We start from the raw sequence: 13,354 nt of genomic DNA, 5'->3' as shown, positions 1-13,354 counted from the left end.
TTTTTTAAAGTACACTTTTTTCCCCCTCTCAACAAGGCCTAAGTTTTAACCTCTTCACTTAATTACATGTATATCATCAACTCAATTAGCTAATACCCTCAGGATAAAGTTATACTCATAGGAAAAAAATTTAACAAGATATCTCAGTAATCTAAGCTCATAAGTGAAAGGAAATTAATCTATACCAAAAGAAGACGAATTAACAGATGCAGAGAAAAAGAATTTAAAGATGGTATAACAGGATGTTAAAGGTGACTTAACTTGTTGTTTTGGGGAAGTTTTGGTAGAGAGCCCACAAGACAAGAAAAATAAGGCCAGATCATTTCATGCAATGCTATAAGAGACTGGAGAGTTAGTTTTGTGAACCTTAGCTCATCTTTCACCAAAATAATATATAAGTAGACATTAGGAGATTGAGCAATATAATGAGTAGAAATCCATACTTCTTCCATGTTTCCTTTAGGCCAGATATGGAATACTTAAAGGGAGCCAGCCTGGATAGTTTTTTTTTTTTTTTTTTTTTTTGCTGTACGTGGGCCTCTCACTGTCGTGGCCTCTCCCATTGCGGAGCACAGGCTCCGGCTGCGCAGGCTCAGCGGCCATGGCTCACGGGCCCAGCCGCTCCGCGGCACGTGGGATCCTCCCAGACCGGGGCACGAACCCGTGTCCCCTGCATCGGCAGGCGGACTCCCAACCACTGCGCCACCAGGGAAGCCCCTGGATAGTTTTAAAAGACATTTTGCCCAACAAGACCACCTAAAGGGCAAGCAACTCAAACAGAGGAAACCTGAAAGTCAGGCGCTGAGTCACACAGTAAATAGCCAGAGGAGGCACTGTCCACTCTGGGGAAATTCCCATTGTCACAAATACCTAGAGTGGGGATGAGACAGAAGGGAAAGGGACAGGACACAAAATGCTAGATAATGAAGAGGGGGAGCAGCTGTTGGGATGCTAAGATAGGCTAGAACCAGCTCAAACCAAGGTGGCTTTGAGAATAGTCGGGTCACTGACCTTTAGCTAATTATACCTTCATTGAAATACTAAAAATCACTCCCTCTTACACCATGACAGTTCCGAGGAGGACCATAAAAGGTCAAAAAGTAGGCAGTGGTCCAATTCTTGGGGAATCCCCACCCTTCAGCAAAATAGCAAGAATATTCCTCCCACTCAGCCTATGAAATTATTGAACCCATAAAAACCTATGACCCCATGCCCCTGGGCAGATCTCACCTTCCCAGAAGACCCTGTGCCCTGGAGCTGCTCTTGCCTTCTGAGACAGACCTCATTCTGCCTATGGAATGTGTATCCCTCTAAATAAACTTGCTTTCCCTTTACTATGGTTCGCTCCGGAATTCCTTCCTGTGGGAAGCCAAGGACCCTCACTTGGAGGTCCATCCTAAGGACTTCTGCGGGTTCCAGGATGACATCTCCCTCTCCTGCAAAAGGGAGAGCACTCTGAGGAATCCATAAAAGGACCAAAGTACCTAATGAATTAGGTCATCTGACACAGCTGGAGGGCCATAACTATACTCTTATATAAGACATGTTCTGCTTTTATTTCCTCCAACGAAACATAGGAAAAAACCTTAAAAATAGACTTTTGAAAGTAGCCAAACCATTTTCTAAATTCATGATGAAAGTATGATTTTTTTTAGCCAAACAAGGTCTTAGATGGTTTGAAAATAACTCTTTAAGGAAGTAAACTAGCCTGAAAAGACAATACTGGAGGAGTCTATGAGAGAATTACTCTTCCTTGGAAGTAAGGGAAGAAGTAATATCAAAGCAAAGTTTACCCTTGTCTAAATGAGCAATTACTGAAACTAAATTAAAAAAGGAAGCAAAAAAACCCAAAAAAGGGTAAAAAAGTAATCCTTAACAATAGATTTAAACTCTAGACAATTCCGATGAAAAAGACAAGTGGTTGGAATGTGGGTATTTTTTTGTTCAAGGGAAAGACATTGATAAGCTTGTGAAATTTACAAGTAAACTATAACTAAGGGGCATAATAATTTAAAATAGAATTGAAAAGGAAAAAATTCTTCATAAATGACAAGGAAGAATGAGATGTAAGGATAAAGTGAATATTATCAGAAGATGTACAAATCATGAACAGAGAGGTACTGATCTATATACTCCGAAGTATACCAAGCAACAACCTAAAAGGAAAGATAAGTAAACAATAGTAGTTGAAGACTTTAACACATCCTTCTGAAAAAGTAGACAAAAATAAGCAAAGGTATAGATAACTTGAATGACACTAAATAAATTCAAAGTAATGAATATAAATAACTATATATACAACACAGATATGTACTGTTTCTAAACATACTTAGAAAATTCAGAAAATTGACCAAAGTACTCAGAACACATTCTCAAATAATACAATAAAATAGAAAGAACAGCTTTAAACAATCTGATCTAGGGAGAACAAAAATTACTACTGAATAATTTTGATTAAACTGAAAGTCAAAAAGGTAATCAAAATACTTATCATTGATTGTCTATGAAAATATTCTATGTCCAAATTTTTAGGAGACTAGTAAAGTAGTACTTAAAGGTATATTTGTTACTTTAAATACAATTGTTCAAAAATAAGAAAGAAATAGCTAAAAGAAGCTAGTTCTTTGAAAAGAACAGTAGGATGGACAAACCTCTGCCATGGCTGGTCAAGAAGAGGATACAAATAAAATGAACGATGTAAACGAGAAATAACAGAAGAAATAATAAAGTTTTATGAATAAAAATATCATAAGCTATAAAATAATAAAGTTGAAAGCTGTGATAAAACTGATATACTATAAAAATCAAATGAAAAGCCAAAATTATTACAAGAGGAAATAAAGGTTAACTTAGATAGATAACCACTGAAGAAGTAGAAATGGTAATCAAAGACCTTTCTCTCAAAAGAAACTTAAAACTGACATGGCTTTAACAAAAGAATTCTCTCAAAATTTCAAGGAGGAATTAATCTGTCATAGCAAATTTATTTCAAAACAGAAAAAGGGTGAGAAACTACTGAAAATATTTTACAAACAGTATATATCTTGATTTCAAAGTTGGGTAAGGAACAGAAAAAATTATGTCAAATTTACACACAACACAGATGTGAGAATCCTAAATAGGATATTAAATATAACATTGCATTTAAGCAAAATACAATGAAAACAAATATGTCATGTTCAAACAGGATTTATTCTAGAAATGCATGGGTGTTTTACCATTAGACAAATCTACCAATTTTATTCAGGCTCAACAATGTATGAAAGGAAAATCCCAGAAAACTGAGAATACCAAAGAACTTCTATCATATCAAAAACCTATCTCAGATGCCTTCCTAGAACAAGAACACAAAAATCCACTCTCAGTGATACTTTCATAGTGTTCAAAGTCCTGGCTAATGGAACTAGACAAGAGAATGAAACAAAAGTTTTAAGGTTAGAAAAGGAGCAGACAGAACTGAAATTGTCTGCAGATCATATAATAATCTACGTAGTAAATTCAATACAGTCATACTGTCAACATGGATAAAAGTTCTAAGAGGCTGCACATAAAAGACCAACAGAAAAATTAAAGGTTTCCTTGCCTTAGCAATAACTAAGTAGAAAATATTTTTAACACTAAATGCTAATCAAATAACAATAAAACCATACAGTATTTAAGAATTAACCTAGTAAATAATGTACAATACCTCTACGAAAAAATTTAAACCTTATATAAAAGACCTAATGAGATCTGAATAAAGCAATACATTTTTATGTATAAACAATACATAATTGTAAAAAATTCCATTCTCTCCTAAATTTTTCATAAAATTAAATGCAGTTCTTTGTTTTCGCCATGCTGTGCAGCCTCTGGGATCTTAGTTGCCCCAACCAGGGATCGAACCCGTACCCCCTGCAGTGGAAGCGTGGAGTCTTAACCACTGGACTGCCGGGGAAGTCCCTAAATGGAGTTCTAATATTTAAACTCCCAACCAAAGTTTCTGAGGAATTAGACAAAAGTACTTTAAAAATTCATAAAGAAGAAAAAAAAATCCACAAGCAGCTAAATGGATTTTAAAAAGGAAGGCAAAGGGCTTCCCTGGTGGCGCAGTGGTTGAGAGTCCGCCTGCCGATGCAGGGGACACGGGTTCGTGCCCCAGTCTGGGAAGATCCCACATGCCGCGGAGCGGTTGGGCCCGTGAGCCATGGCCGTTGGGCCTGCGCGTCCGGAGCCTGTGCTCCGCAACGGGAGAGGCCACAACAGTGAGAGGCCCGCATACAGCAAAAAAAAAAAAAAAAAAAAAAAAAAAAAAAAAAAAAAAGGAAGGCAAAGAAGAAGGAACAAACCACTAAGAGGCCATATTTATAACATACAACATATACTAGAGTATAAAGCCACAATAACAAAGACTATGGTAGTAGAGCAGAAGGAGGTAAAAAGAGATCAAACCAACAACAGACCCTGGCATACATGATGTTTGGTGTATGACAGATATAGCCTCACAAAGCGGGGGAGGGGAGGATTTGTAATGACTTTGCCAGGACTTGCATTCTCTCACATAGATTCTTCCTAGCTTTTAGTCAAAGCTCTATAGATGAAACTAACTATTCCTATTTTAAAATCTCTATCATATTAATGACAAAATTTAAATGCCTTATTTCCTTTCTCCTACTTCTATACCATTCCAAAGAAGCCTATTTGAAAAACCTATCCCTTTGAAGCCTTCTCTCTCTTTAAACAGTAGTATGTTACTTCACTGATACTGCATAAAAGAACTTTTATGTAAAGGAAATAGACAATATTCAAAATAAAAAACAAAGAGAAAACAAAACATTTTGTTTCAAACCTAACCTTGAAATGTGAAAGTAAAACCTAAAGTGATAAGAATATATATTAGGGTTATATATGTGAAGTACATCAATAATGCTGGGAAAAAAACATTAATATATTAGCAGATTAAATTAAAATATTATACTTACTGAAGTATCAGAGTAACCAATCGAATAGCTTCCACAGCAACATCGTATTCCTTATCAAGTGTCATTGATACAATGCGATCCTGAAGAAAAGTTATACATCAAACCAACCATGAACAGAAAGTAAGTGGAGACAGACCTGAGGTAATGTCTTTGGGGGAGTTCATGGAAGACTAATGGTAGATTAGTCTAATGATGATTAGATTAAATGGAAAGCTTTACTACTGAAACCATATTATCATAGTCCTATGCACACACAGGAGGTGTTATAAATGTTTATAATATAAAATCTTTTTCATCAACTGGCATTCTCTAACAGAGACAAACCTTACCTTGCAAAATTAATATAACTATAAAAAAGCTGTCTATGAAAAAGATCTTATTTTAAGCAGGTGAGCCTTCTATTGAAGGTAATGAATAAGAACTCATGTTGGTAATATCTTTTGTAAAACAGAGATTCATCTATTTAATACAGGTTCATTTAAAGAATATGCAGTAAAGAATATGACCTAAACACTTGTTATGGTAATGTCATTTGCTAAACTAGCTAAAACGAGCATTTTTAAAGTGAAAAAGAAAATAAGCTAAGCATTCTTACCTTGAATCGGTTAGTGAATAGCTCCAATTTGGGGAATAATTCTCTATTGGTATACAGACTTTGTAGAGCTTTCAAACACTTCAGCCTGACTTCTCCTTGCTTCAGAAATACAAAAACACAACAGAAGCAGTCAATTCCATGCCACAAAAGTTGAAAAGATTTTCAAGTCTATATGAAGACTAAAGTCATTTTCAGCTTAATCATTCAATTTACTTCATATTGTAATTCAACATAAGGTGGAACCAAGCAATTCTATTTGCACTTACATTTAATTAAAAATGCATTTAAAAATCCCTTAGTTACTTGAGAGTAAGCTACACCTTTTTCAAATGTGTATCAACTCTGGTTCAACATGAAATACTTCCCACATTATACTGTGGCACTTTGAGAGAATTTTTGACCTATGATTTTAATTAAAGAAGGGTATGTTAATTTGTCCTTCCTGTAGAAAAATCTAATTTCACATTAAAGGGTCATCATTTATTCATTTCACAAATATTTACTGGATACCTTTTACTTTCCAGAAAGAGCAGTTAAGAAAACATGATAAAGGGAAGAATGTTTAAAAACAGAGGCAAAATGACAGAGTGATGTGTCCTGGGGCTGCTATTTACTAGGGAAATATAATAAAATCATTAACTTGGAGTAGGAGGTGTTGGTGATCAAAGTGCATTCCGGGTCATCTAGAAATTTAGCCAACTCTAAATGATTAAAAAGAGAACGAAGTTTCTGTGTTCAAAAAGCAACATGATGGGGACTTCCCTGTGGTCCAGTGGGTAAGACTCCACGCTCCCGACGCAGGGGGCCCGGGTTCGATCCTTGGTCAGGGAACTATATCCCACATGCCACAACTAAGAGTTCGCATTCTGGGACTGAGTCCACGTGCTGCAACTAAGAAGGCCCCATGCTGCAACTAGGAGTCCGCATGCCGCAACTAAGAAGCCTGCATGCTGCAACTAAGAGTCCACATGCCCCAACTAAGAGTCTGCATGCCGCAACTAAAGATTCCCGCATGCCCCAACGAAGACCTGGGGCAGCCAAAAAAAAAAAAAAAAAGCAACATGCTGTAACAGTAGGAGTCCAAGTTTTGGAATCAGACAGAGCTAGATTTCCAATTCTATAGCTTAGTAGCTACATGAGAGATGGCAAGTATATTAATCACTCTGATACTCAGTTTTCTCATTTATAAAATATGATACCGACTTCATAAATTTGTTATAAAATTTGAATGCTGGTAAAAGTTTTAACAACTAGCTCTGGAGGATGGGCCCTGAATTGTTGCATTTGCAGATTTCTGTGATGTGATTACTCCCTACATGGCCAATTTCAAGCTACCAATGATACTGAACTCATATAAGTGAATGGATGTGCATAATCACTCTCTTGAAAGCTGATTCAAGGTAGCTCGAGCACACCACTGAATGAGATAATGCTTGCTGGTAAAGTCTCTAGCACATAGGAGGTACCTGTGGTAGATGCTGTTGACGCCCCGCCCAGATGTCCAAATCCTAATATACAAGGCTAATCTTCCTGCTTCTTCCTGTATTGACAGCTAATGGCGCTTATCTGCATCTTTCTCTGGAGAATTGACCATGGCTGAAAAGAACCACCTGGTACAAAGATTCCTATGCTCTACCTTGCCTCTCCTGTATACACCCTTTCCCTCCTTCAGGATGAGGCTCATAGCCAGTGGGGAATGATACAGGAGGGTAAAAGAGCCCAACCTCCTTGCCTCAGGACAGTACAACCTCTGAGGTGCAATTTATTTTTCAAAGTTCCTTCTGAGATGATGCTCAGACAAAACTTCTTCGGAAACCACATTTCTGTTAGTGTGTCTCCTGCTTAATCCTACATTCCTCACTTTCTTAGAGGCTTCTCTAAGGCTTCTCTAATACAAACTTCAATGTATCACTAGCACAAAAATCTCTGGCTAAGGCTGGGCTTCTAAGAAATGTGACCTGAACAGTTGGTACCAAAAGTAGTCCTAAGAAGCAGACCTCAGTGATGGGATTCTGAGGTTGGATCACTTGAAGGAAGGACTACTATGAGGAAAGACTCAATTTCTGTTTGTAAGTGAAGTTAACCGTAGTCTCTGACACAGAATAGCAGCCATTTGCTAATTCACTTGCGGTTGAATGGAGATGTGCACTTAGCTTGTACAACATGCCAAGCATTTGAGGGATGAGGGTAATTAATAACTATAAGGACTAAGGACTATGGCTGTCACTGAGATGCTAAACAGAGAAAATGACAGGCTAATTAATCACCAGTTTAAATCAACAACTGGCAACATTTAAAGAGATCCTTATCCCCTGCAGATAAAGAGCTGAAAATATTGAAGACCAGACCCAGAACTCAATTTTAAGGGTGGCAGAATTTAAGGGACTTTGCATCCCAGGCAAGTCTATGCCAAAATCAGGGCCATAAAGGAAAGAAGTGCAAGTTCAAAGAATAACTGGTGGATGCAGCTGATAACCTTCAATTCCAAGTTTCCCACAAACTTGTGGGTCTGCAAATAAGTCTCATGTTACAGGGTAGCATGCCTCCTCCACCCACCCCTCCCCTCGAATATATGGAAACCTCAAGCGAAGCAAGTACCTTAAGGACAATGCTAGTAGCCCTCCTCATGCTCTATACTAACCTTCCCTTGTAGCTCCAAGCTAAGGTCAAATTTCAGCATAGTCCAAATGGGGAAGTACTGGGTCTGCTAAAGGAGAAGGATTATATGCTATAGGTGCTGCAGGAACGGGCCAACTTGAACCAGTAAGAACCAAGAGAGTGTCTGCTGAGGGTACTGGACTGGGGAATGGGAATATCAAACAGGATACGAGAGAGTTTTTGGATATAGGGCACTCTCCCTTGCCTCAGGATTTAAGGCCCATGGAAATGGCCTAATGCATTGCTGGATGACTCCTGGAAAAAGCAACGTTGCATATTAATGAAATAAGAGATCCAAGAATAGTTGTGGCAGACTGTGAAGAAAGGCATTTAAAACACAGTGAAGTAAGCATGCCATAAAGGATCTGTTGTATAAACTCAGAAGACCTACTAGTTGAGTGTGTTCCTCAGGAGGGCCCAGAGAATATTGTTTACCAAGGCAATAAAGAAAAGACTGGTGATGGGGGCACAGGCATTGCTGAGAAACTCCATAACAGCTGTATTCTGTAGGCTAGAGCTGGCAATAGGAGATACTCAAACAGAATTTGGCTTCCAGTACAATGAAGATGATGAGATCACAGAATAGCAGAAAGAAGGTAGCATCACCTAACTAGTAGATGCAAGGTGGGCATAATAATTATAATGGGCAGCAATGCTGAAGAGCAGCCCATGGGGATCTATGGAGATGGCTCACAAGATATGGTCTTCCTGGAGGCAAGATGTGGAAAGCCAACAAAAGTATTAATGTAATATGTATCTATAATCACAAGAGATCAACAACAGATAAGCAAAAGACTAAAGACAGCTGACCCAAAGTAAAATCATAACCCCAGATATAAGACAGCATGTAAGAAGTTTCCTTACTTGTAACTCTAAATTTAAAAACAAGGCCAGAAAAGATGAAATTACTCTATCCATTCAAGTTCACACAGCAAATTATAGGTAGAACAAAGACATCAGTCGAGTTTTATCTACACCTTGTCCAACGATGCCTCCCAATCAACTACTTCTCCTCCCAAAACTTGGTTCTTTAATGTACCAAATCTTGGTACATTACAGGGACTTAATTAAATAACTTAATAATGTCTAACAATAACTTAGATGAAAAATCCACTTGTATTTTTGTTAATTTCTCTATTTGGGGGCTCTACTATACTGTGAAGGTATTTCTACTACAAAACCTAAATGTTTTGTTGTTTTCCTATTACACAAAATCTTATTCAGATCTGAATGCTATTTAACACAGTGCCTAACCCATAGCTGCTGCTCAATAAATATTTTTTGAATGAATAACTATATAATATAAAAATGAGAAAAAAACAAAAAAGAAACAAAAATAAAATAATTTGTTGAGGGAGGGAGCTAGGCATATTTGTCAGATACTAACCTATCAGCATTTTTGCAAAAAATGTTAAGAGCTATAAAAAGTATTGTGTAGCATAATGGCATCATTTCATAATGAGTTGTATTTTAAAGGGACAATTTTCATGCTTCTAGGAGAAAATGCTGATTGTTATTAAAATGCCTATGTATAATGTTAACACCACAATGGGAATAAATGAACCAAATTCAGGTGGTCTGTCAAGGAGTAGATGTGTATGTATGTGGTGGGGTGAAGGGAGTACAGAGAAGATAGTCTTTGTTGTTATTTTTTGACAATTTTATTGAGACATATTTGACATGCAAAAAACTTCACGTTTGTTTGATGCATTTGGACATATGCATACGTGCATGGTACTATTATAATCAAGGCAATAAACATACTCATCACCTCCAAAAGTTTCCTTTTAAGACCTCCCCCCCTTTTTCATTTGGTAAGAAGAGAAGTCTTGAGAGGGACATTGTTATGTACTATTAGGAAAGAGAGTCTTGTTCATGTAGTCTTTAGATCTCCACTTGGCTCCATAAGAATAGGCCTTAGCCTTGGAACACTCCCTTACCGAGAGATACAGTTGCCAACAAAAAACACCATGGCATGTTAGAATGAAAGGGCTAGGCAGCTGGCTCTGGGGGTGGGGTGGTGGTGGTGAACTGACTGATGTGCTGGCCTCCCTCTGGCCATATGGGGATAAATAGGGATATTGATAATCTCTGTCAACAGGGAAAAGCGGGTGCAATGCATGAGAGTGTAAATGTGAAATGGGTCCTAAAAAGTGTAGGGAAACAATAATCTGGGCTCTTGGTCACCTTTGTGCTCCCATTTCACACACACCCCCCAACTCTCAAGGTGTCTTAAGGGTCACAAATGATGTCTGAGAGAAGTAAAGGGGTCCCATGCAGGAAACTTTACCTGAACCAGGTGGCTTACAGGCCTCAAATAAAACCTGTTTCACTCAATGCAAAACCACCTATGGCATTGCTGAAAACAAAAGTGTTGAAATGAAGTCCTTCTTTGAAAGTGAAATATGGAAACTGAAGGACGGATATGAACAGGAGCCAGGGAAGTCTCATACAGCCTGGTTGGTGCATCTGTTTGATGAAGGGGCACTGCAGACTTTAACTGTCTAGGGCTGAATAACACAGTTAGGGATGGGGCCAAGGTCTCTGGGTCCCCGTTGGGGACCAGAGGCCCTATGCCCCTATCAAGATAGAAGGGAAAAGGGGAGAGGGGAGCTAAACTTTTATGGGGCCTTTGGATACTGGTGCCCAAATGACAGGTCCCCACAGAGGTAGAATTAAAATAGTAGGTCTGGGAAGAATGTAGTTACCCATGGAAGACAAGTCCACATGTATTTGTGGATGAGACTCTTTGGACCATTTCAGGTACTGATGATCCTGGTTCCTACTACTGAATACGTAGTAGGCATTGACATTTTGGCTGTGTATGGTACTGAATACCACCATTGCCTCAAGTGGTATGTACCACAACAAGGACAAATTCAAGCATAATGGGCCAGCTGCATTCCTAGCCTGCTCCAGAGCTGGCCAAATCATGGTGTGTTGTTCAACAAAAATACTGTATCTACAGTGGGGAAAAGGACATCGTTCTGTTAATTCGAGACAATACAAGCAGCTCAATCAGGCCATTAAGGAAGGCCTCCAGAGTTTGGAGGCTAACAGATTACCAAAGGGTAAATGTAGAAGTTTCAGCTTTTGCCCTAGCAGTTTCTGATATTATCACCATCACTGAGACAGTGCAACCCATATGGAAAACAAGTATGCTGTTGACTGATCTGGCTAATGCCTTTCACTCGATCCCTCTGCAGAATGAGGTCACGACCAATTTTTGTTCTCACTGAACATACTACAATATACTTCTACTGTACTCCTGCAGGGATACCTAAATTCTCCTGTAATATGCTACCAGAGGGCAGCGCTTGATCTTCAATAAGCTCAAGTACTACAGAAATTTTAGTCATCCCTTATACTAACGACACGGCTATAATGCTAATGTCAATGGTGGCTGCACTTAGTCACTGACAGAATGATTAGTACCAATTTGACTATAAATCCAGATAAAGTCCAGGCCCTAGGTACAGCAGGTGCAATTCCTAAGGCCCAAGATTCAAAGATGACATTATGGCATGGTTTACTGACAGCTCTGTGAAACTAAAGGCAGATGAGGTCTGCTGGGTTGAAGCAACCATCTGAACCAGTAAATGGCCATCTTCTGACTATCAGGTGTGGGCATTCCAATAGGTCAAGCTCTGCACTGTGGTAATGGCAGTGCAGGCCACCTCTACTACCATTCCTTGATACATTTTTCACCAACAAATGGGCTGTTGCCAATGACTTAGCCATCTGGTCAGGCAAATGGCAACTAAAAGACTGGACTATTAATGGATCCCCCATATGGGGAAAAGAACTATGGCAGCAGCTTGCTCCCTGGGAACAAAAAAAACATATGTCACTTATGTAGATACTCATGGCAAAGGACCTTTTCTTTATTTTTAAATTTTTATTGAAGTTAAGTTGATTTATAATTATTACTTTCAGGTGTACAACATACTGATTCAGTATTTTATAGATTTACCCACCATTTAAAGTTATAAAATATTGGCTATATTTCCTATGTTGTACAGTACATCCTTATAGCTTATTTATTTTATACATAGTAGTTTGTACCTCTTAATCCCTACCCCTACCCTGGCCCTCCCCACAGGTAACCACTAGTTTGTCCCCTATATCTGTAAGTCTGTTTGTTTTGTTATATTTATTCATTTTATTTTTTAGATATAACATATAAGGTGAAAATGCAGAATTTGTCTTTCTCTGTCTGACTTATTTCACTAAGCATAATACCCTCCAGGTCCATCCATGTTGTTGCAAATGAAAAAATTTCATTCTATTATATGGTTGAGTAATCTTCCATTGTACGTATGTGTGTGTGTGTGTGTGTGTGTATATATATACACATACACATACAATGTATATATACCAAATCTTCTTTATCCATTCATCTGTTGATGAACACTTAGGTTTCTTCCATATCTTGGCTACTGTAGATAATGCTGTTACGAACACTGGAATGCACATATCTTTTCAAATTAGTGTTTTCGTTTTCTTTGGACATAAAACTAGGAGTAGAATTGCTACATCACATGATAGTTCTATTTTTAGTTTTTTGAGAAACCTCTATACCGTTTTTCATAGTGGCTGTACCAATTTACATTCCCGCCAACAGTGTATAAGGGTTTCATTTTCTCCACATCCTTGACAACATTTGCTACTTGTGGTATTTTTGATGACATCCATTTTGACAGGCGTGAGGTGATATCTCGGTGGTTTTGGTTTGCATTTCTATGGTGATTAGCAATGTTGAGCATCCTTTCATGTGCTTGTCTGCCACCTGTATGCCTTCTTTGGAAAAATGTATATTCAGGTCTTCTGCCCATTTTAAAATCAGGTTGTTTGGTTTTTTGATATTGAGTTGTATGAGCTGTTTACATATTTTGGATATTAACCCCTTATCTGCCATATCATTTGCAAATATTTTCTCCCATTCAGTAGGTTGTCTTTTCATTTTGTTGATGGTTTCCTTTGCTTAAAAGATTTGCAAAAGCCTTTAAGTTTAATTAGGTCCCATTTGTTTATTTTTGCTTTTGTTTCCTTTGCCTTAGGAGACAAATCCAAAAAATACTGCTACAGTTTATGTCAAAGAGTGTCCTGCCTGTGTTTTCATCTAGGAGTTTTATGGTTT

General features: G+C 38.1%; 1 protein-coding gene across 2 annotated transcripts in view; it reads right to left on the bottom strand.

Annotated features, from left to right (window-relative positions):
* STAG1 (STAG1 cohesin complex component) overlaps positions 1-13,354 on the bottom strand; it is a 449,323-nt gene that overhangs the window by 97,454 nt on the left and 338,515 nt on the right. For both annotated transcript variants that reach the window (XM_081234436.1, XM_081234437.1), the window contains 2 exons: positions 5,557-5,655; positions 4,962-5,041 (listed from right to left, as the gene is read on the bottom strand). In XM_081234436.1, the coding sequence (XP_081090562.1) occupies positions 4,962-5,041; positions 5,557-5,655 (179 nt within the window). The remainder of the gene's footprint in view (positions 1-4,961; positions 5,042-5,556; positions 5,656-13,354) is intronic.

This window comes from Mesoplodon bidens (genome assembly GCF_964165515.1).
Source record: "Mesoplodon bidens genome assembly, chromosome: 5".
Classification (NCBI taxonomy): domain Eukaryota; kingdom Metazoa; phylum Chordata; class Mammalia; order Artiodactyla; family Ziphiidae; genus Mesoplodon; species Mesoplodon bidens.
This window is presented reverse-complemented; position numbering and strand designations above follow the sequence as displayed.